Source organism: Artemia sp. Qi Xiang Cuo, chromosome 21, assembly GCF_049724085.1.
Source record: "Artemia sp. Qi Xiang Cuo chromosome 21, ASM4972408v1, whole genome shotgun sequence".
Lineage (NCBI taxonomy): Eukaryota > Metazoa > Arthropoda > Branchiopoda > Anostraca > Artemiidae > Artemia > Artemia sp. Qi Xiang Cuo.
Genome location: NC_142814.1, coordinates 38,170,797 through 38,195,308, shown reverse-complemented (window position 1 = coordinate 38,195,308; position 24,512 = coordinate 38,170,797). Strand labels below are relative to the sequence as shown.

General features: G+C 34.2%; 2 protein-coding genes across 5 annotated transcripts in view; one reads left to right on the top strand and one right to left on the bottom strand.

Annotated features, from left to right (window-relative positions):
- The first annotated feature begins 1,407 nt into the window (after positions 1–1,407).
- LOC148939514 (uncharacterized) lies at positions 1,408–7,521 on the top strand. Of its 2 annotated transcripts, none has more exons than XM_089106809.1 (2): positions 1,408–1,625; positions 5,814–7,521. In XM_089106809.1, the coding sequence occupies exon 2, from the start codon at positions 5,824–5,826 to the stop codon at positions 6,430–6,432; it is 609 nt and encodes a 202-aa protein (XP_088962935.1). In that variant the 5' UTR covers positions 1,408–1,625; positions 5,814–5,823; the 3' UTR covers positions 6,433–7,521. The 2 variants fall into 2 exon arrangements, with proteins under 2 accessions (XP_088962935.1, XP_088962934.1); XM_089106808.1 differs by lacking the exon at positions 1,408–1,625 and adding an exon at positions 1,738–1,857.
- Positions 7,522–18,115: 10,594 nt separating this feature from the next.
- The window catches only part of LOC148939513 (uncharacterized), a 37,311-nt gene continuing 30,914 nt past the window's right edge, over positions 18,116–24,512 (bottom strand). For all 3 annotated transcript variants that reach the window (XM_089107260.1, XM_089107261.1, XM_089107262.1), the window contains exon 5: positions 18,116–24,172. In XM_089107260.1, the coding sequence (XP_088963386.1) occupies positions 21,999–24,172 (2,174 nt within the window). In that variant the 3' untranslated portion in view covers positions 18,116–21,998. The remainder of the gene's footprint in view (positions 24,173–24,512) is intronic.

Sequence of the window (24,512 nt, the reverse complement as noted above, 5' to 3'; positions counted from 1 at the left end):
CAACGGAAAGGACAACAAACGAATATATTTTTTGGATATATATGTGTGCATTAGGGGGTGGGTGCATTGTCGGGGTAAGGACTAATTATATTGAAAAGAAGTATAAAATAAGGGATCTAATGGTTTTCATTTGTATTTCATGTTAGTTTTATATATAGTTCAGGGTTACGTTTGAAACCATCAGAGTGGTGGGAGTGAATTGTCACAATCGTGACCTTAACCATAAAATAGAACATACAATTAGCAATCTAAAAATGTCTCTAAAAATGTGTAATTTTACAGAATTTAGTTTAATTCTGACTCGAAACTAAGAAATGCAGAGCACAGAAACTTGGAGCCCTTGTTTTTGGGCCACCTTTAAATAAGACTGATAATACGCTACCACGCGAATTCATATAGATTCAGCTTTAGAAATTCGTTTTTAATAAACCGGGTACGCAAAGTTAAGGTTAATACAGTATGTTTTTTACAGTATGTATGTTTTTTATGTGTACAGTATGTATAGTATGTTACTTTTTTACTGCGGATATTGTAAGTTGTGCTGTGTTCCGACCTTTAATGCTATCACTGCAGACAACTCATCACAAGACAAACCCGTACGGGTTTGCCGAGTCTACCCTCAATTTTATGCGTCAAACCTACGTCTAAAATTCAAACCAGTAATATTATTATTATTAAAATTCATTTTAATAATATTACTTTTGTGTATAATGAGAAATACTCATTTTGTCTCAGGTTTCTGGTATCCCCTTGTATAATGTTTTAGTAATTAAATATTAGTTATGGGCAAGGAAACAGCGGATGTTTTGGAAATAATCCTTCGAAATCAGAAATTTTACCCTTGTTTATCCCTAGGACATTTACGTCCTCATCAGCCCCTGTACTTCACCATCCCAAAATATGGGAAGGTCAATTTTGGCTGGGGGCGGGGGGAGAGGCTTTTCCCTAGATTTTTAATAATGCCTGTTTTGGTATTTTCATTTTTTTTAAAGCAAAATAAACTCCCTCGATTTTTAAAAATACCTACTGTTTTATCTTCACTAAAAAAAAAACCTTTGTCCCGGCTTATAATTTGCGAATAGGCGTCCCTCGTTAGATACCCTCCTGTATTTACCCTAAGGCACCGCCTCCATGAAGCTTCCGCAAAAAATCATGCTTGGGATGAGTTGTACCGCTACCCATATTTAGAATTCCACTTCTGAGTTTGGCTTAGTGCCCATAGATTAGTGAAGTTGGCCCTGTTTATTATGATTTTACAATAGCTTTCAACATATGAAAATTAATACACTCTGTTTGTTTTACTTTAATTTTTCTTCTTTAAGGTATAACACAGAGATACGAATGCGATTTTATTCATTAAAATCATAATTGGATTTCATTTTAAGGTTTCACGTTACTCGAGGTGTAACACAATCTCCGGTGCCTTGTGTATACCTTGGCGCCAATTGTTCCACAATCTGTGACACATTCTCATCATACTACACCTCTTCTTACCACAAACGGAAGAAGTCATGCCGCACGTGACACGCTTCCGCGACGTGGGGCGTGCAGCCTCTATTGCACACGATTTTGGAATGTGGGAAGCCCCTCGATGTTGTTCATATGTAACTTGTGCTTTTTCAGAGGTAAGCGTAATATTGTTAATGAATTGGTTAGTCTATAGAAAAGACAGCATTCTACAGAGTGTAGAGGTGTAACACGAGACTAATCCTAGCATTATCTATGCAAACAGATAGAGAAAAACAAATGTGTCAGAGAAAGTGCAAGTCAAAATTAGTCTTTGGATAAATTTTGATGTTCGAAGAGTCCGAATAAATTGAGAGTTATTAGATAATTATAATGGATTTTCTAACCTGTGTAAGATTTTATTTAATTTTCTTATTTTGGTGGGGTGTGTTCCAGAAGTTCGATAAATTTAGTCAATTCTTTGCAGGGTACTGTTCTAGTAGCCGGGCAACACGCTAGAATTTAAGTTTGGTTAATGATAATGAAATAAAACAAACTATGATAAATATATAATAGTTTAGAAACAAATTTGGGCTATATATTTGCACATTAGGGGGGGGGGGGATAAAGCATAGCATATATTAAATTCGTAACCTAACCAAGGTACCTTTTTTTTGCCCCTTTAACCCTTGTGCCTTTTAAAACCTTTGTGCATTAGATGGTCACTTCTAAAAAGTCAAGTTTGGTTAATGCTAATGAAATAAAATAGGATGAATGGATTCTGGGACTTTTAAGTTTAGTTCTAGTCTGTACATGAAATGCACTATTACCTTCCCAAAGACGCTGTAATAGGAAATTAATTTCTACAGAAATTTTTATTTCTAATAAAATCATAATTTTCTAAGATAATTATTTCCAATCACTGGAATTCACGAAGAATTCACTTTGATCCTTCAGTAAAATTAATGTTATAATTGTTCCATGGCTTAAGGACTTATTCCGTGATTTTAAACACAAATGGGTTTTAACAGATTAAGAGAATACGCGAAGCTGTGTTTCATGTACTGATTACATCAGGAAAGGATGATTTTATTGGAAAATGAAGATTTTTGTACAAAATAATTGAATTTATCTTCAGCTTATTCTTAAAACTACCCTAGGGTAGCCCAGTGGATAAATGCTCTGTTTGGTAATACCAAGATCGGTAATAATAAAGATGGGGGATCGACCTACTACTTGTCCTTGTAAAAACGATCCACCAACCGAAACGTTGTTTCGACGCTCTATGGCTATCAATAGCTTTGGAGGATCTTTGCACTTTCAATCAATTTTCTCGTTAATAAAGGTAGAAAAAAAAATCGTAAAATCCCCATCAAAATAAAATAATTCATTTACGAAATGTGACACGACTCAATGGCGATAGCCGCGAGACACGCGAAGAAACGACCTGCTTGCGAAATTGCCTAAGGAAGGCAAGGACCACATTATAAAGATATAGCAGTAAGTTTACCGCAGATAATTTCTGGCTCTTCATTCTCGGTGTGAACAAACAGCTCCGCCCACTTATTCTTGCATTAGCGCGTGCAAACAGCTCCTCTCATGAGACTTCGAAACCTACTTTTAATTCCTAAAAACATCTAATAATAACATTGCACTACTATTTACCGATTTTCATATATGTATTGGAATAAATTAATTTAAGATTAGTTTCTTCAAAATTTAGTGTTCCAACGTTGAAGCCAAGTTTCGCGTTCAAGAGAAATCTGACTTGTCTACCCGTGAAAAGGTCTAATGTCGCTTATGTTTTTACGTTCTCCGGAGCACTCGCATCTCGGTCCGGGTTTTTATAATGGGTGAGATAGGGAAAGATCATACTGCCTATAATTTATATACTGTGGCAAGGACCATCAAAAACACCTGTGAAGTGGGATATTTGTCTAGTGTATACACGTTTAAAGTTGTGTGTCCTAATTATCTATTGAATTTGATTTGAATTACACTTTATTAAACCAAAAAAAACAAACAATTGTTTAATGACAATGTAATCATTTGACAAGTAGACGTCCAGAAAGAAACAAACCTCTGAGGAAGAACGACTAAAACAATCAATATCAATAAATTCGACTAAATAACTCATATATATATATATATATATATATATATATATATATATATATATATATATATATATATATATATATATATATATAAAATAAAAAGTGAAATTAATATCAAAAATCAATCTCTCTCATCAGAAAAAAATAATAAACAAAAAATAAAGAAAAAAATATATTTAAATAAATAAAAATAAACAAAGACCACAGAAACTATGGTTCTTCATCCTCCTCTCCCAATAAATGCTTCTTTAATCTTTTCTTAAATTGCTGTAGATGTTCAGCCGCCTTAATGCTCGCCGGAAGCACATTCCAAACACTTGGTCCCAAATAGCAAATCGTAAATCCTGCCTGAGTACTCTGCCTATGTTCAATCATAAGGTTATCCATATTGTTAGAACTATACTCATATAAGCAACTATTACTCCTATAAAAGTGAGAAAAGATATCTGGGCATATATCATTCCGATATTGATATAGAAAAATTGTAGCCTGATAATCCCTGAGCTGTCCAACATTCATCACACTTTCTATAGCACGTCTCTGTATCATTTAAAACTTTCACATATTCTCCAATTATTCTCCCCACTTTGTTTTGTAAAATTTGGATGCGTTTATAATTAGAGTAGAAATTACTAGCCCATAAAACACAACAATATGAGATTTAAAGACTAACTTCTGCATGATATAAAAGAAGTAAAATTTCATTCGGAAGAAAATTTTTCAACCGAAGAATGATTCCAACTCCTCTAGCCACTTTTGTAGCAACTAAAGTGGCTGTGTCGTTTTTGGCAATTGCTGTGCCGTTTTCAATATAAATTACAATCGACATAAAAACCGAGGTATCGCAGACAATTTACCTGATTCAATCGCTCTCCATTCAATAAAATTTTTCCATCAAGATCAATTGGTGTTCCCACTCTATTATAAACTATAAAATTAGTTTTACTCACATTTACTGATAAAAGGCTAAGACTAGTGAATGTATAAAGTTGAGCCATTACACTATTAACCTTTTCTATTAAAGATTCAACACAACGACTAGAAAAATTAAGAGCAATATCATCTGCAAACGAAGTAAAGCAAGCACCCGGCAGGTAGAATCTCATCGTATCAACACAAATAAGATAAAGCAGTAGACCTAGAAAAGAACCCTGCGGAACACCGCCTTTGATAAAAGACCGACCAGAAATAACATCATTTAATATAACTCTAACAGATCTTCCTGTTTAAAAACTTTCAAACCACTTCAGATGTAAATCTCTGACGCCCAAACATTCTAATCTACGTATTAAAAATCAAAATCTTCTGTATCAAATGCCTTTCTAAAGTCCAAAAATACAGTAAGAGCCAGTTCACCTTTTTCAGCTTGAGTATTCACTAAATCTGACAGGTATTGCTGGGACGTCGAGTGATTCTTCCTGAATCCAAATGTGCTTCGGAAAGAATGCTTTGTGCACTAACCACAAAACATTTTTTTAAGGGCAAATTTATTAGCATTGAATACATGATGACAAAAATCGATTGCGCTAACTCAAATGAAGTCCTGTGGTTTCTCCCATTCCCTGAAATAAAGCAAGTTCTATGGATCGTTTCACTTAGTTTCCTACCATAACTAGATTATTTATTTTCTAAGATATCGAAAAGTTTCTGTTTTTTCCCAAATTCGTCAAGTTCCTTTTGTTTCCTCACAAAACCATTTAGAAATTACAAATCAATAGAAGATCATTTAGAAATCATTTAGAGAAATTAGAAAATTAATATCAAATTTGTTTTTTGCATCTTGGACGCTAAAAAATGTGTAAATTTTAGAAACATTTATTTCTTAATAACAGTGAAAAATCACGCAAAAAAAACACCCAAAACGTATTTTTAATTTTTTATTCTCTTGTAAAATTAACCTCCTGTAACATACCGTCTTTTAAATTACCACTATTGAAATGCAATTTCCATCAAAAGCTAATTTTAACTTTCAAAAGTTAACGTTAGAAAATAATTTAGAAATCATTTAGAAAAATTAGAAATTTGATATCAAATTTATTATGTTGTATCTTGGATGCCGAAAATGTCTAAATTTTAGAAACATTTGCTTCTTAATAACAGTGAAAAATCACGCCAAAAAAAAACGCCCAAAAAATATTTTTAATTCTTTATTCTCTTGTAAAATTCACCTTGTGTAACATACCACCTTATGAACTGCCGCTGCTGAAATGCAACGTTCATCAAAAATTAATTTTTTTTTTTACTTTTAAGGTTTTAAAAAATGGCATTTGAAGGTCAGAGTAATATCTGTCGCAGTGGTCCTTTACCGAGACGACAAATGTGTGAATCTTTTCATCAAAAGCTATTTTCGTCCTTTCAAAAAAATAAATTAGTTGAAAATGGTCCTGATTCAGGGTTTTACTCCCTGGGACAGGAGCTAGATGAAAATATTTCAAGGTCAGCTACTGTAAGTGATAGGCAGTGCAGCACATATTTGCAAGCAGATGGTTCACAGTATTGTGAAAGAACTGTTAGTCCATTTTCAAGTTACTCTTGTTCTTCTGAAAGTGAAAAAAGCGAAAAAGGTCGCGAAAAAGATAGTATAGTATGCATACGCGATAGAATGAACAAGGCACTGAACGAAGTGAAGCAAATCACAAGTCATGTTAGATCATTAACTTCTGAGTTTGAAAAATTGGCAGTGCAATCTAGTAAAATAACAAAAAGAAAGAGTGCAGTAAGGTCTGAACCAGATCTAACCAAACATTGTGATAGTTTTATGATTTTGTCTGAGGATTGCTCGTTGACTGAAAAGATTTATCAAGTTTATAAACGAATATGTGAAATACAAACTTCAGAAGAAACAGATGAATTAAATCTCATCATTTGAAAAATTGTGATTTGGGATGAGATTGTGCTCCATTGAAGTTGTAACAGCCAAATGTGCGGATTGATGTGAACCGGATATACCCAAAAAGATGTAATCTTTCGGGAGTATCTTCAGCATTTCCAAGGAATAGACAAACCTTGCACGACCTTTTCAGTGGATGCAGAAATTTTTTTAAAAAAGGTCTTTTTCAAGAAAAGTATTATTTTATTTTGAATACTGTTGAGCTGTTCGTAAATTGTATCTTCTAGAGAGGTAATTGTATCAGAACTGAGGGGCAGTTCTATTATTATTTGTAGAACTCCCACAGTGATAAAGTACTAAGAGGCTAAATTCACGAAAAATTAGGGGGGGGGGGAGGAGGGCAATATATATTTTCCGATAATACTGGAAGGGGAATTTGTCCTTTTCAAAGAAATTAGCAAAAAAGCAATTTACGTACAAAATACCACATAAGTAATCTTTAAAAATGTAGGGAAGGGGCACCCCCACCTCCCCATTGACGCCACTACTAATGGGTTTGAATAAATACATCAAACAGTTCGTGATAACGAACTGTAAGTAAGGAACGACGCGGTTCAATAGTAGCTGAAACTCTACAAAACGGAATTTTGATATTAATAGATATATCAAAAGAATTGGCTTATTCTGCTGATTTTTATATATAAAACATCAAATTCAGCGTGTCCGAGAACCCAATCGTAGAATTTTCAAGCTTCCGTCTGGAAAAATGTGGAATTTTGTATTTTTTGCGAGAAGAAAGATCGCGAATGCGTGTTTATTTATTTTTTTTCCAGGGGTTATCACATCAACCCCATATTCCTAGAATATTGGGGAACGGCTCATTCGAACGGAAATTAAACGCTCTAGTGCCGCTTGATCGTCTGATCAATATTTTGAGATTGCAATTTTTTCCAGCATAGTTTTAAAATTCATTAATTATGTTTTTGAGGATGACTTGACCCCACCCAACCCCTGGGGAAAGTTCTGTAAGTCATGAAATTTGCCCATTGTTTCTGTATAGTATTTGTTATTGGGAAGTATACAAACGTTTTTTTCGGGGGGGTGGAGATTGAGTTTTCTGCTGGGGGATTTTCGAAGGGGATAATTGTCCGTGGGGAGGGAAGTTGCTGGGGGGGATGCACTTTCTACGGGGAATTTCGCATTGAGGGAAATTACCAGACTTCCTATAAGAAATTCTTTTTATTTGTCTTCCTTTCTCTTTACCGACTGAATTTTCCATGTGGAAATGTTAAGGGGAATTGTCCGTGGTGAAATTTTTACCGGTTTGGAATTTTCTAGAGTATTTTTCCGTAGGGGTGGGATTTTCCACTGGAAAAATTCTCCATAGGGGAGTCTTCTACGGGATAAATTCTCCAGAGGGAATTTTCTGTGGACCAACTTCCTACTAGGGGCGGGGTATTTGCGGGAAAAACTTTCCATGGAGGAGGGGATTTCCAAAATGATTTTCAAAACAATCAGAAATTAGAATCTTTTTCAAATGAATGTGCGCTAAAAAAAAAATTCACCCGGATTTGACCGCAAGAAAATTTTCCGGGGGTAATTTTCAGCTAGAATGGAATTGTCTGGGGGAATTTTCTTCGCAGGTAGGGGGGGGGGTATTTCACGTGGAAAAAACTTACAACGAACAGACGTTATTACTTATATGAGGGGGGGGGGTTGTCCCTCCTTATATACGTAATAATTTTGGGAATTCTAAACATGCTAGAAAACTTAAAAGTAATTTGTGTCTTCATCTGTAAACTGTAAGGTCTTTTAAAAAAATAAAAGAGGTCGACAAGATAAACACGACAAACCAACTTTTCTAAGCTAAGAATTAGTAATTGGGCTCACTGCTATGCAGAGAAAGATTGCAAGGACCGAGGCCAGATATCTAAGAGTGGTTAGAAGTCCCATCCCAACATAATCTGGATGTCTTGTTTTTTTCTTTCCCCTTTTCAGGAAACAGTAAAAATATCCCCAGACTCCTTCTAAGCCAGTATCATCTAAGCCAGTCTTTCGTGAAAAATAGACTGAAATGGCATAAAAGCCTCATCATGGGTGTCACCAAATGGAAGGGGGGCATGAACATCCCCTCTTCTCCCATCTTCCTGGAAAATAAGAAAATATTTCGCAAATGTTAAAAAGAGAAAAATGAGAAATACTCGCCTTCAATCCTGTTAAACAATAGTCCTGATAGAACTTACTCACCTTCCTCTCCCCTCCTTGAAGAAATTGCTGGCGGTGCTCTGGTCCCTCATTCACAAAAATTCCCATTGCTCCAAATATTCAATTACCGGAGAGTAAATTTAGTGCGCTTGTGTCAGCCAAAAGAAATTCAAGGTGGTTTTCTGCGACACCACTTGATAACGAACATTTTTTTGAGTTAGAAGACCCACCTTACGGTACGCCTGCTTGGTTTGTTTGTCTTGTTTATAGCCATTGTGATTTTTTTTTGTATTGCATACTTCTATACAATTGCTCAAATTTATGAGGGGAACGGGTCTGAGCCTCATCCAAAACCTTACTCCTCTACAGTTTAGTTTGTAGAGTATAACCTCAAAAGCAAAAAAGTAGGGAGGTCAAAGCTATAAAAAGGCAAAAGAGCATATTCACAAAGAGGAGCGCAAGAAAAGTGACATAGTTAGGAATAAAAAATCACCAGGATTGAAAGAAAAACTGACATAAAAAGACTGCAAAAACAAAACAACTGTAGAAATAGGTTGGAGTACTGAATAATTTGAGTGCGTGTCATTTTTTTCTAATTTATTAAAAAAAAATATTGTTGTAATATATTTTCGCAATAAAATTCTAAGTCTATCCGGGATTGTCATCTTAGTTTTAGTTAGCTTTGTCAACGAAACTCTTAAAAGTAATATGCAGGGAAGGGGGTGCCGGGATTCAAAACCCTACAAGATCTTTCAGTAGATGCATAAGTTTGAAAAATGGTGTTTTTCAAGAAAAGTATTATTTTTTTTTGAATACTACAGAGTTCTGCAGTTCATAATTTTTTATCTTCTAAAGAGGCAAACGTATTTTGCACCCCTTCCCCTCTTTTGTTCTTAGACAGATCTATTATTGCTTGTAAAACTCGTGCAGTGGTAAAGTACTAAGAGGTAGTTGTGTCAATTCATAAAACAAAAAAAATTGGGATGAGGGGGGGGGGGCGAAATGTGTTTTCCCAAAATATGGGAGGGTAAATTTGTCCTTTTCCAGCGAAATTATAAAACAAAAATTCGATCAGAATACCACAAAAAAGTATTTCTTAAAATCTAGGGGGCACCTCTACCCTCTATTGGAACCTCTACTAACGGGCTGGAATAAATATATCACAACAAAGAGATAAAGTACGTTTAATTGTTTTCAGGGCAAAACGAATATACCTATAAATTTTATATATTTTCAAAGCAAAATCACGATTGTCAGAAAGCAAAAATAAATCACGATGGATAGTTTTACCAATTAGTTGGACTGAATTTAAACGTTTCTTTTGAAATATTCCTAGAACTATCTTTTCGGAAGCGTCAATGGTGGCATAACAAAAAACTTTTGGAACTTTTAAACAAATTAGAAATTTGAAAAGCAATTTCGTCTCAATTTCGTCGGCAAGATAAACACGAAGAAGCATCTAAACTAAGAATTACCAATTGTGCTCGCTGCTACGCAGGATCTCTAACAGTGGCTAAAGTCCCATCCCAACATAATCTGTTTGTCCTGTCTTTCCCTTTATCTCTTTTGGGTAACAATAGAAATATCCTAAGCCCATCTAAGCCAGTCTTTTGATAAGAACAAACCGATATGGCAATAAACTCTCGTCCTGGGTGCCACTCAATAGGAGGGGAATGGACACCCTGGAAAACAAGAAGATTTTCACAGATGCTAGAAAGAGAAAATGAGAAATGCTCACAATCATATCAAACAATAGTCCTGATAGAATCTGCTCACCTCCCTCCCTCTCTTTGAAGATGTTGCTTGTGGTGCTCTGGTCCCTCATTCATAAAAATTACCATTTGCTTCTAATATTCAATACATTCCCGGATAGTAAATTTAACACACTTGCGGCACCCAAAAGAATTTAAAGGTGACATTGTGAGACATCACTTGATGACGAACTTTTCTCTTGTGTTACAAGGTCTACCCCAGGGTACTTCTGTTTCTTTGTTTTTTTTTATATGTATTCATGATCTTCTAGAATGAAAACCTTCTTGTTTTCCTTGTTTTCTATTGCCGATGATAAAAAGCTTTTACTTTTAATTACTATAAGTCTGTTGCTATTGCAAGACCAAAATAATTATGTCAAAAGCTATATGCGGATGCGAAAAGTGGATAATATAAATAAACGTGCACAAATATAAATAATATAAATAAACATGCTACTGCACTGGGACTACAACCTCCAAATATGTAGCTCATTTGTATATGCCGGATTGTGTGGATTTATAGACGGTTCATCCCCCTGCATGAAACAAAGTATGCTTTGTTCTTACTATCAACGCTGACCATAGTTTTCTGTCAAACGAAATGGTTGTAAAACAGCATGGCAAAAGTGTTGTGGGTCTGAAAAATATCGACCATCATGTGGAGCCATTTACCATGAAAACATTTTTCATGTGAATGACGTCACATTCATGTGCATTTAAAGAGCAAGAACAATATTTTTTCGCAGGGGAGATCGTATCGTTTTTTGTTTCTATGACGCATGCAAAATTACACAGATGACGAATTAACCTGAAAAACTAAGGCAAAATGCATGGAAAAAGTGTCGGAGGTAATGAGATCACTTGCAACAACGAGCATCACAACAAATTACAAATATAAATGAAAATGATGCCCACGAAATCTCCGGTTAGAAGGAAAAACAAAATTACAATAGAATGAAGGAACGCTTTATTTAGTGCCGCTAAAAAAAGGTAAGTAAAACTAATGCTAAGAATGTCGATGACCTCGTAGGAGAAAACGAATCCTTTAAAAGCTACAATTATGTAAAGTATAGACAGGGGAGAGAAATTGAATTCACGATACAATTGCTTTTTGATTTGTCACCCTATGACTTTAAACTAAAGTAACACGATGATTGTGCTAATGCTAAACACTTCATGCCTTTAAGTTGAAGAATCAAATAGGCAATCTGACTGTGTACAAGTTTTCCTTGGATTTTTTTCGATTCGATGGTAGTAATTGGACAGCAGTTTTGAAGAATGCAGGTGAAAGGTTTTGATATGTTACAGGGCATGTACAAGGAAGATACGAAGAGGAAGGATAAACACGAAGGAGGAACTGAATTAACGCCTGAATTTCTATAACGCTAATTGTAGCCTATACATGGCTATATTTTTCCTCGAATACCGCTCAAATTCTTTTTGCCATTCCCTGAATTTAAACACATAACAAAATACCGAAAACCAATGGAAATTCTACCCTTTAATTTGATTTCCTCAATTTGGCATACATTCTATCACCCACCAGTCCCTTTGCTCCCTTTAGGGGCAAGCTACCATTTTTGTTTATCAATGTGATCTCTTTCCGGTTTTCATCGAACATTTTCTGTTTCTGAATTCTCTTATCGGCTAATTTTTAATAATTTTTTTTTCAATTTTGGACTTCGGATTACAAATTAAAACAAGCTATCTCTCATAGGAAGCGATGACATAAATGATAGAGTCTCTAACTTTCAAAATCTAAATAAACAAAATGAACGGACTCCTTCCCTGAGAAAAATGTAAAAACATGTTCTGATGACAAACCGTACATCACAAGTCAATTGAAAAATAAATAATTAAAATTAAAGTGAATCTATTCAAGCATAGTAAAATGTCCGAAGCTAACTCACTGCGTAAAAATACTAAAAAAGAAATACGTAAATCTGCTTCCTTATTTTACAAGTGTCAAGTCAAGGATTTGCTCTCTACTAAACCAAAGTAGTTGTATAATAGGATAAAAAAAAATGAGGGAAAAGTCAAAATAAAATTGATTTTCATCTCCATGAAGAGCCCTTAGATGCAGCCAATTCTCTAAACAGATTCCTTTCTCCCATAGTGAAAAGCCTCCCTCCAGTTTCTTTATACATTCCTTTTAATCCGAACTCTCAACTGCCCCTTTATTTCGCCCTTGGACGTGAAGACAAAAATTTAGAAAATAAAAAATGCCCCGCTTATCCGCTTGACATCCGCTTATCCGATTTTGAAACCTCTGTCCTTACTTTTTAACAAAATTTCATCTACTGGTAAATTTCCAAATTGTTGGAAATTAAGTCTTTTTACCCCCAAGAAAAGGAAAAGTAGCAAGCAAGATTTTCTTGGCGTCCGACCCATTACACTAACTCCTTTTTTTCCCGAATTGTTTGAAAGCTTTTTAGCTAAGTGGTTGAAAGGAAAGATAATCCAAAATGTTGACCATAGGCAATTTCAAAACTTACACTCTTCAACTACTATCCAGTATCCTGGTCACATAACTGACACTAACTCATATTTTCCCCAATGTTTTTTAAAGCTATTTAGATTAGTCGTTTTAAGTAAAGATCATCAAAACTGTTGACCATAGGCAATTTCAAAACTTAAACTCTTCAACTACTATCAAGTATCCTGGTCACCTAACTGACACTAACTCCTATTGTCAACACATTGTTTGAAAGCTTTTTATCTTAGTGGTTGAAAGTAAAGATAATCAAAAATGTTTACCATATTCAATTTCACAACTGAAACTCTTCAACTACTATCCAGTATCCTGTTCACCTAACTGACACTAACTCCTATTTTCCCCAAATTGTTTGAAAGCTTTTTAGCTAAGTGGTTGAAAGGAAAGATAATCAAAACTGTTGACCATAGTCAATTTCAAAACTTAAACTATTCAACTACTTTCCAGTATCCTGTTCAAATATCTGACACTAACTCATATGGTCCCCATTTTGTTTGAAAGATGTTAAGATTAGCGGTTTATAGGAAAGATAATCAAACATGTTTAACATAGTCACTTTAACATATTGAGATCTTCAACTACAATCAACTCAACTTGTCACATAACTGACACAAACTAATATTGTCAAAACTTTGTTTGAAATCTTTTAATCTTAGCCTTTTAAAGTAAAGATAATAAAACCTTATGACACTATTAAATATCATAACTAGAGCTCTTAAACTACTATACAGTCTCCTGGTAACCTATCTGAAACGAACTCATCTTTTCACCGAAGATTTTTAAAGCTATTAAGATTAGCCGTGGAAAGGACAGATAATAAAACCTGTTTACCATAGGCCATTTCAAAACTAGCACTCGTCACCTACTATCAACTATCCGTTTCTCCTAAATGACAATAAATCATATTTTCCCCACCTTGTTTGAAAGATTTTTAGCTAAGTGGTTGAAAGGAAAGATAATCCAAAAATGTTGACAATAGGCAATATCAAAACTTACACTCTTCAACTACTATCCACTATCCTGTTCACCTAACTGACACTAACTCCTATTTTCCCCAAATTGTTTGATAGCTATTAAGATAAGTGGTAGAAAGTAAAGATAATACAACATGTTGACCATAGTCAATTTCAAAACTTAAACTCTTCAACTACTATCAAGTATCCTGTTCACCTAACTGACACTAACTCCTATTTTTCACGAATTTTTTGAAATCTTGTGAGCTAATTTGTTGAAATGACAGATAATAATTACTGTTGTCCATAGTCAATTTCAACACTTTAACTATTCACATACTATCAACTATATATTTCAAATAAATCACAATAACTCCTATTTTCCCCAATTTGTTTGAAATCTTTTTAGCTTAGTGGTTGAAAGGAAAGATAATCCAAAATGTTGACCATAGGCAATTTCAAAACTTACACTCTTCACCTACTATCCACTATCTTGTTCACCTAACTGACACTAACTCATATTTTCCCCAAATTGTTTGAAATCTATTTAGCTAAGTCGTTGAAATGAAATATAAACAAAAATGTTGACCATAGTCAATTTCAAAACTTAAAATCTTCAACTACTATCCAGTATCTTGTTCACCTAACTGACACTAACTCATATTTTCCCCAAATTGTTTGAAAGCTTTTTAGCTAAGTGGTTGAAAGGAAAGATAATCAAAAATGTGGACCATATGCAATTTCAACACTTGAGCTCGTCAACTACTATACAGGATCTTGGTCAAATTACTGACACTAACTCATATTTTGCCCAAATTGTTGGAAAGCTTATTATCTAAGACGATGAAATTAAACATCATAAAAAATGTTGACCATAGGCAATTTCAAAACTTAAGCTCTTCAACTACTATCAACTCTCTTGTTCACCTAACTGACACTAACTCCTATTTTCCACAAATTGTTTGAAAGCTTTTTATCTAAGTGGTTGAAAGGATAGATAATCCAAACTGTTGACCATAGTCAATTTCAAAACTTAAAATCTTCAACTACTATCAAGTATCCTGTTCAAATAACTGACAAGATCTCATCTTTTCACAAATTTTTTTGAAAGCTTTTTAGCTAAGTGGTTGAAAGGAAAGATAATAAAAAATGTTGACCATAGTCAATATCAATACTTAAACTCTTCAACTACTATCCAGTATCCTGTTCACCTAACTGACACTAACTCCTATTGTCCACACATAGTTTGAAATCTTGTAAGCTAATCTGTTGAAATGAAAGATAATCTTACATGATGTCCATAGTCAATTTCAAATCGTAAACTCTTCAACTACTATCAAGTATCCTGATCACCTAACAGACACTAACTCATATTTTCCCCACATTGTTTGAAAGCTTTTAAGCTAAGGCGTTGAAAGGAAATATAATCAAAAATGTTGACCAGATGCAATTTCAAATCTTACGCTCTTCACCTACTATCCACTATCTTGTTCACCTAACTGACACTAACTCCTATTTTCACCAAATTGTTTGAAAGCTTTTTAGCTAAGTGGTTGAAAGGAAAGATAATCCAAAATGTTGACCATATGCAATTTCAAAACTTGCACTCTTCACCTACTCTCCACTATCTTGTTCACCGAACTGACACTAACTCATATTTTCCCCAAATTGTTTGAAAGCTTTTTAGCTAAGTGGTTGAAAGGAAAGATAATCCAAAATGTTGACCATAGGCAATTTCAAAACTTACGCTCTTCACATACTATCCACTATCTTGTTCACCTAACTGACACTAACTCATATTTTCCCCAATTTGTTTGAAAGCTTTTTAGCTAAGTCGTTGAAAGGAAATATAATCAAAAATGTTGACCATAGGCAATTTCAAAACTTACACTCGTCAAATACTATCCAGTATCTTGTTCACCTAACTGACACTAACTCATATTTTCCCCAAATTGTTTGAAAGCTTTTTAGCTAAGACGTTGAAAGGAAAGATAATCAAAAATGTTGACCATAGGCAATATAAAAACTTACACTCTTCACATACTATCAACTCTCTTTTTCAACTAAATGACACTAACTAAGATTTTCCCCAAATTTTTTGAAAGCTTTTTAGCTAAGTGGTTGAAAGGAAAGATAATCCAAAATGTTGACCATAGGCAATTTCAAAACTTACGCTCTTCACCTACTATCCACTATCTTGTTCACCTAATTGACTTAATACGTAACTCACTTGAAAAACCAAATACCCGGCTCAATATTGAGATAGTTGACTTACAAAGGCTTTTGAGTTAATTACCCAAAATACACCGATAGAAAAATTATTCAATGATATCAAGTTGACCCCATTTTAATTAGAAAAATTGCACCTATCCTCTCTAATAGAATACAAGTTGTCAGGCACATTAAGGTATATTCCAATCTCCTCCCATTTTACAACGGTGTAGCCCAGGGAACCCTATTAGGACCTATTTTATTTCTTTTAATGATAAAAAACCATGTTTTCGGAGTCTCAGATAGATGAAATTTGTTGATGATCAAACTGTCTTAAAGACTGTCTTCCTTTTGCACGATAGGATTACTGAAACTTGCGCTACATTTATGTTATGCGCATGGGCTCCCATATGGGGGGCTTCAGCCCCCCCCCCTAGCTGAAAGATGGTTCCTTATATTCTATATTTCTGTTTTGAGATTTCTATTATACAACATTGGAAGTGGCAATTAGACCAGGCAAGCCCATGGTTATGCGACCCTTTTGCATGGCAGGGGAAATGATGCTTCTACTATATCTACATCATGCCATACCTTCCTTTTGCGTGACAGGAGAAATACCCTAAAGCCGGACTTGGCAGAAAATAATGCGCGTATATAGGATTTGGCAGAAAACATTACACGGATATAGGTTTCGATGCTATGTCGTCGGAAGCTAAATGTGCCTATTGCTGGTCGTCGGAAGTATTTGATTCGGGATGCATTATAGAACACTTTAGAAAATTTAGATGAAAAATGTTATAGAAATGTCTTAAAAATTTTCAGAAAAACCTATCTTACTACCAAATATCTCCCAGTACTATACCTTCGTTAATTAGTCTATCTGCTATTGGATCGCAGCATTGTATTCTTATGACATCTTCATAAGATGTCATATTTGATGTCACATTTCGTCACATCACAGATGTAACATTTTCTTCCCCAAAAGTGGGGACGAAACACTCTTTGTTTGGTCCCAGATTGATGGTAAAAAAGAACAATGTTTGGCAAGCAGTCATCTTTGATGATTAAACGCGTCATATTCATCACAATGTATCCCACGATCTTTTTTCACTGTTAGAGTTAAACTCTACAATTTTTTACCTTTTTTCGATTCGCACCGTAGAAGCCACCGAAGAATAGGAAACGCAACAAGAAACTAAATTGTACATTTCAGTCTTTTGTGAAATCAATTCATTGAGCAAATCTTTGCACTAGCATTAGGCGACCTCACAGAGCGAGGACGTTGTTTCGCTTAACTTCAAATATCAATAGAATTACCAGAAACACCAGATACGATTTATATTTATTACGGACATAATTGATGAGTTTTGTCTGTCTTTTCTCTATTAATGTTAAATTGCTGCTGAAAAATGATACACATAACATGTGTTCTGTCGACAAAGAAATCGCACAAGACAATCGTTGAATATAACTTTATTTACTGCGTAAGGTTGTATTGTTTGCTGCATTCTAAGATCGTTGGCCCGAAAGGGTTTACAATACCCCCAAGCAGTATTGTTGAGCTCTGTCTTACATCTGTTTAGTTCAGATTTTAAATTACTGTTAGAAATATTACACAAAAGATGTATTCTGCTCCGAAGAAAAGACGCACGAATATCGCTTAGCATATAATTAATTGGCGTCTCTAGTATTATAGCTATTTGCTTACAGCTTTGCAGTGTGTGTGTTAGCTGTTCAGTTCTTTCATGAGCTGAAATATCTTTTTAGTCACCAGAAAATTAGAATTTTAAAAGTTCGGTGACAGAAGACGGGGCTAATAATTGTTCGTCCAATCTACTTCTCCAAAAGCAAATACACAAGTATTCGAGTTATACCCTCCGAGAGCCATAGTTACTCCCGCCGTAAACCCAAACAGTACGAAACAAATAGGTTGCCCCGTTCACCTACGAGTCCAGGGGACTTGTCAGTCATGTTTCCATCCTAAAACTTGCTCCCCCGCCTGAGACTTTAACTCTCAATTTTTTATTCACTCCCACCAAGTTGATTTTAATTCAAAAACTCAACGGAAATATTTTCTGCGATATTCACTTCATTTGAAAAACTTTTCTGCAAAATATATTTATTCACGACCTCGTAGTAATCAGACATACACAAATATGGCTCATTTAAACACAAAACAATTGATAAAGGTAAACACATAATTAATAAATGTTATATAGCCAGAACTTTCATATCACAATCGAACATAATTATAAATTATAACCACCAAGGTATCAGTTTTAAACTTTTGCATAATATATTAGCAGCCAAAACTGACAGCAAAACAGCTGTGATAACTTAAAAGATGTTATCTAACAGAACATAAAAGGGGAACATAAAACACAAAAGAAGTTAAAAAAAAAGTGTTTTGCATTTCTGACCGACATTATGGCTTATGGCTCCTACGAAGAATGCGATTTGGTGACAAGCTTATAGTTGAAATTTGCAACAAAATAACAAGATACTTATATCATTAAACTCATTATTTTTAGATCTCTTCACTCCCTGACCCAAAATAATGACAGTACTTTTAAACATTTTACAGAAATAATCTAAACTTGCACACAAGAAAACCAATTTTCCTATTCTTGCATGTTTGAGACATGCTATGAACGCATTTTTCAATCTAAAAAGAGAGTTGCGAAACCAACTTCAAAAATTTACCAGGAGTATGGATAAAGTCGGAATCTCAACTATCGAATTACCACAAAACCGTAGGCTTACGTCGGAATCATCGGAATCTTAGACTACAGGTACATAAAACACCAAAATCTTGTAGAAGGAACATAAGCCTCTAGGATCATTTGCCTGTACACGAAAGGGTTTTTTTTAAGGTTTTTCCCAATAAATTTCTAGCAGTGCTGAAATTTTTTTTTTAATGTTTTCTCAATAATTGCTAGCAGTGCTGAAACAGGAAATGACACATTTTGGGGAATCGGATGCTTAGTATTAACTTCCCCGGATGTAATCCGTAAAAGATAACAACAAATATTCATCGGGCAACTTGTCAACTGAAACTATATAGGCAACTAGGCGAATAACAACATTAATCACGTGTACTCAACTGTAAATATAGCTTATTTACAAACTCCGGATGGTGTGTCACATTTAAGATTAGTGTCTCTATTTGTTCGCTGCATATAATTTCATATGACGTCACTTACCCTCGGTAATCCTGCATTCCCCAGGGTTATCAGGCGTAACTTATCCGACAACTAATCCAGACCGTTTCAATTAGTAGCCCTATTAACCTCTGGCGGCATTTGCGTCTCGTGAAACGCTAAGGATAAGTAATCGGGCTTTTCGGATAAGTAATCTTGGAATGCTCGTACGCACTAATAGTTTCAATTCACAAGCTGACAATTAGATTCTCGTAACGATTGTAAAATTCGCAATCCTTTTTTAAATTGAGGGTGTTCAATTTTGGATTGTTACGTTGTAGGAAAAATTGTAAAGCTTACAGCGTATATACATTTTGAGCTGTAATAGAAGATGAAAGTATTCGTTTTCGAAAAAAAATTTGTAAAACTGTTATAATTTCTTTCTTTTCATTAATTTTGTCTTTTATATTTGATGCTATTTTCCCTGATTAAACACCTTAATCTTGATTTTTCTTTTTTATAAGAGGGGGGGGGGAGAAGGTCAGGTAGAATGAAAAACGGGTAAAATTTCAAAATTTATTTCCTAAATTTCCAAATAGAAATATGCAGTAAACTGTCGTCTTTGAACTATTAAAACTTTGTGCCAAAATAAAATATTTTTACTCAATCAAATTGCGAGGGTTTTTGAAATTTGAATTGTATTTTTTCGAAAATTTCATAATCCAAAGTAAGAATCTGGATTGTCAATCGACAACATCTCAAGTCTAACTGTTTCCAATAAAAACGATTCCAAAATTAAAAAACAATAAAAAAAAATAATAATATAAAAATAACAAAATGATTCCAAATTTCTTGAGAAACAGAACATCTACGATTTACAAAACAAAAATATCACATAGAAGCTTTTGATTTGCCACACCCAAAATAAATGATTATAACAACTTAGGAGGATAACTCTCAATAGATTAACCAGGAATGAATGGGGTTACAGTTTGACTTAAAACATCATTAAACACTAACATAAAAATGAAGTAAATTTTCTGCGACTATGACCCCATCTAAGAAGGAAAGTTGGAGGGGTAGGGAAAGTTGTAACCCTTAGTTACTTCCCTGACTATTTAATGAAAAAGGAAAGTAAAGTAAAAGAAAAGTTTCTTTTTCCCAATTCAGGAAAAAGAAAGTCAGCCACAGAAAGTAGACGAATTACGATACGGAAGAGCACATAAAAAAATAACAAACTGACATTTAAAAACGTTAAACTTAATTGCCCTAAAGTTTTCAGAAAATATTTTTCACATGGGAAAAGGAAACCATAACAGCTCAAATTTATAGTTTCATCTGGTGTAAGTAACCACTACATGGTACAACAATTTAAATAAAAAGAAACAAGTCTTTTCAGCTGAAATTAAGGAGCCAAAATTAAGACTTAAAACGAAAAGAAATTACTCCGCACTTGAGGGGGCTGCCCCCTCCTCAATACCCCGCTCTGTAAGCTATTTTTTTTATATAACTTTTGAAAAAGCTTCTCATTTGAATTAAACGGCCCTTGTGTTTCAGGAGTCGTTCTTAAAGAATTGGGACAACAATTCAATTTTTAGCGTAAAGAGGGAGAAATGGATAGAAATATGGAATTCGAAAAAAGTGTTATGATATGAAACACGGTTAATTTCTGCAACCACTGGCCCACTTAGGAATGAAACTGGAGGGAGGGGTAGAAGAAGTATCATCCCCTTGAAGACTTCCCCAATTGTCTAATAAGCCAAATTACATATTACTGTCATCGGATAAATTGACTTAAAATTAAAAAAGGGGATGAAATTTCAATTTGAAAGGTGTGAGATGGAACAATGTCAATGGGAGAATCTAAAAACACTTCTTCTAGAAATGTACATGGCGGTTCATATACCTTGTAATTTGTCTCATGAAAAGAAAAGCAAACTACATAAACCAAGCAAAACATTAAAAGTAGAAAATTATAAAGGATTGACAAAATGACATTTCAAAAAAAAATCTTCAAGTTTTCTTAAATTAAAGAAAAAGAAAACAAGGTCTTCTTTATTTGTTATCGTTAATTAAAGGATTAAAAGTGTTCAGAGCGTAATATTACCTAAATTAAGAACAAAAAGGAAGAAAATCTTAACAATCCACAACTAACCAGAGTAGGCCTACTTGGCACTACTCAACCTCATGTTGTTAGAAAAAATTAATACCAAAAATACAAATATTAAGAACTAGCAGCCCTATACGATACAAAATGACATGTTGCGGATTATTCATTAATAAAAAAAATTATACGTAAAAGGAAGATACCAATTCCAGTAAAAACATCTCCAGGAAAGAGGGGGAAAGTTTCTGATGGGAAAAATACTAAGTTTATGAGATAGCAATCAGTTGTATTTTTTTAGCATGGTCCTCTCATAAATCAGAATGTTTTTCGTATTTTTTCGTAATTTTCGCTTGTTTTGTATTTACTTTAAATGCAAAATTACTAAATTACTCAATTGCAAAATTACTTTAATTACTATTACTGGCAAGTTTAACTGGACAAAAAAGTAATCGAAAATGATATTTCTAACATGCAGCAAACGTTACAGCAGAACATTATTTCGCTGACAAGCTCAAGACTTTAATATAGAATGCCATCTGCAATTTCCACAGTAAATTATTTTGTTAATTTCCAGGACTTTACTGATGCTTTAAGTTCTCTCATTTTGAGTTATTACGCTCTGAACTTTTAGAAGCAAGAAACTCTAGGTTTACTATATAAATATGTCTTTGAATTACGTTGCCTTTAACGTTCTCCATGATAAGATTTCTTGGCACTATATTTTGGAGCATTGGAGATTTAATGTCAGTCGTTCTTATCATAACGATCTTTAGAATCATAAAGTTCCCTGGAGTCATGCTGTTCTCCTGCCTTATACTTGTTATTCTTTTTAGCCTTATCTTCCTTAAAATTCCACTTTCCTCTTTGTTTTTTTGATACCTTCTTCCTTTTAGAATCTTTATCTTCATCCTTTTCTAGTTTTTTTTCATATCGCTTTTTAGGAACATTGCGTTCCTTAGAGTCATAACGTTCTTTCGAATTATACCTGTTAGCTTGCTTCGACTTTTCTTTTATGAATTCCCAATTGTCCATATCTCCCTTTGCATTTAGACGTTCACCAGAATCATAACGCTCCCAACGTCTTTTAGAATTAAGCTTGTTAATCCTTTTCGCATTTTCTTCCCTATAGTCCTCCTGTTTTCTTATTGTTGCCTTCTTATTTTGATAAGAATCTTCATATTCATCTTTACTTCTCTTTCTAATCGCTTTTTTCTTTAATTTCTCTTTGTCTTTCTTATATTTACGCTTATCTATGCCTTTTCTAAGTTTATCACCCATTCGATTATGGTCCTTGCTATCATTCATTTCTTTTTCAAGCTTCTCATCATTCTTTGCCGCAAAGTCGTCTGTTTGATTCTTGTTTGGCAACTTGCCATATTCCCAATTGGTCCTTACAAGGACAGGGTCGTTATTAAGGTTATAAGTATAGCTGACGTTTGTCTCTAGTATATTTTCAAGATGAACTGGCAAGTTTTTAGCGCTTGGCTCTCTGGAGTTTATTTCTCCAGGATTTATATCTCCAGGATTGTCAGAATAATTATTCATTTTTCCATAAAAGGTAGACTTATCCAGTTTTAGAGTATCTAAATTTTCGCCAGAAATACTAGATGATTGTTTCTTGACTGCAGGCACATTTAATTCAGCAATTAGAGACCTGCCGTAAAACTGGGACTTGCTCAAGCTATCAGATTGTATATCATCATCTGATGATAAATTGTCAGAGGTGATAAATCCATCAAGTCGCCTTTTGCCGTAAAATTCAGCTTTGCTGAAGTTCAACCTGTCCATTTCAGATCTGTCGTCAGCTTTATGACTATTTATATCAAAATTCTCTGATCTACCATAAAATTCAGCTTCAGTTAAATATTCTTCATTATGATTTGCATCAATATTATCATGATACTGCGCATCATAAAAATCAGGTGCAACAACTTTTCTTCGTTCTGTTGGAGGGCTTTCGTTTTCGATAAAAACTTCTGAAGGATATTCACTAAATTTTTCGGCAATTTCAGGTTCGTCAGCAACTTTATGATTACCGATATCCAAACTTTCTAATCTGCCTTCAAATTCAGCTTCAGTTAAATGATCCCCATTATGGTTCACACCTGTATGATCTTTCATATCAGTTGCCACAAATTTTCTTTGTTCTGTTAGAGGAGTTTCCTTTTCATTAAAAATTTTTGCTGGGGAGTCCTGAAACTGTACAGAAATTCCAGGCATGTCATCAGTTTTACGACTATCGGTATCTGCACTTTCTGATCTTCCATAAAATTCAGCTTCAGTTAATTGATCCTCATTATGATTCACAGCTGTATGATCTTTCATATCAGTTGCCACAAATTTTCTTTGTTCTGTTTGAGGGGTTCCATTTTCATCAAAATTTTCTGCTGGGGAGTCCTGAATCTTTTCAGAAATTCCAGGTATGTCATCAGTTTTACCACTATCGATATCCACACTTTTTGCTCTGCCGTAAAACTCAGATTCGGTTAAATACTCTTCATTATGATTAACACCAGTAATATCATTCACATCCATTGCCATAGCTTTTCTTCGCTCTGTAGGAGGGATTTCATTTTCGTCAAAAATTTCTGCTGGGTAGTCCTGCAACTTATCACCAAAGTCAGTAGTTGAACCCCTCTCATTAAATTTACTAAAATCCCTAAATTTCTTGCCTGATTCCTTTGTATTTTTGAATGGACAACTTCCAGTACATGATTCTATTTTAGCTTTATGTCCCGAGATACTATCATGAGGAATTTCTACGGCTTCTTCAAAGGCTTTAGGATCAAAGGAAGATAAAAATCGCTCTTCACTTTCAGATAGGTGAAATGGAAGCTTTTGACCAGGCTTCCTCAAATGTTCTTTACTTTTTGACATTGGACAACCTCCGTCACGTGGTGGGAAATCATCCGTCGTACCTTAAATGAAAATGACAACTTTTGAAAACTGATTGCACTGATTCCTTTTTAAATCAATATTTTAAAAGTAAACTTATTTAAAGCTTAAATTAACGATTAGAATTAATGATTGAATAAAAATTAACGATAAGGGAGCGTGGCTATACAATTTGATAAATATAAGGCTTGGATTGTCAGTTTTGGCACAGATAAGAGAGGATTGAGATTTTTAGTAGATTCCTTAAAAGAAGTATTTTTGAGAATACAGGTTCTAAATTTTACAGAAATATTTTCTAGAGTGCTTTAGTATTTTCAAATAAATTATTATATTTATAAATATAAAATTTGTCGTTTTAATAAT

What these genes read in the sequence shown, in the direction of transcription:
- LOC148939514 (XM_089106809.1), top strand. Translation starts at nt 5,824, where the DNA reads ATGGCATTTGAAGGTCAGAGTAATATCTGTCGCAGTGGTCCTTTACCG.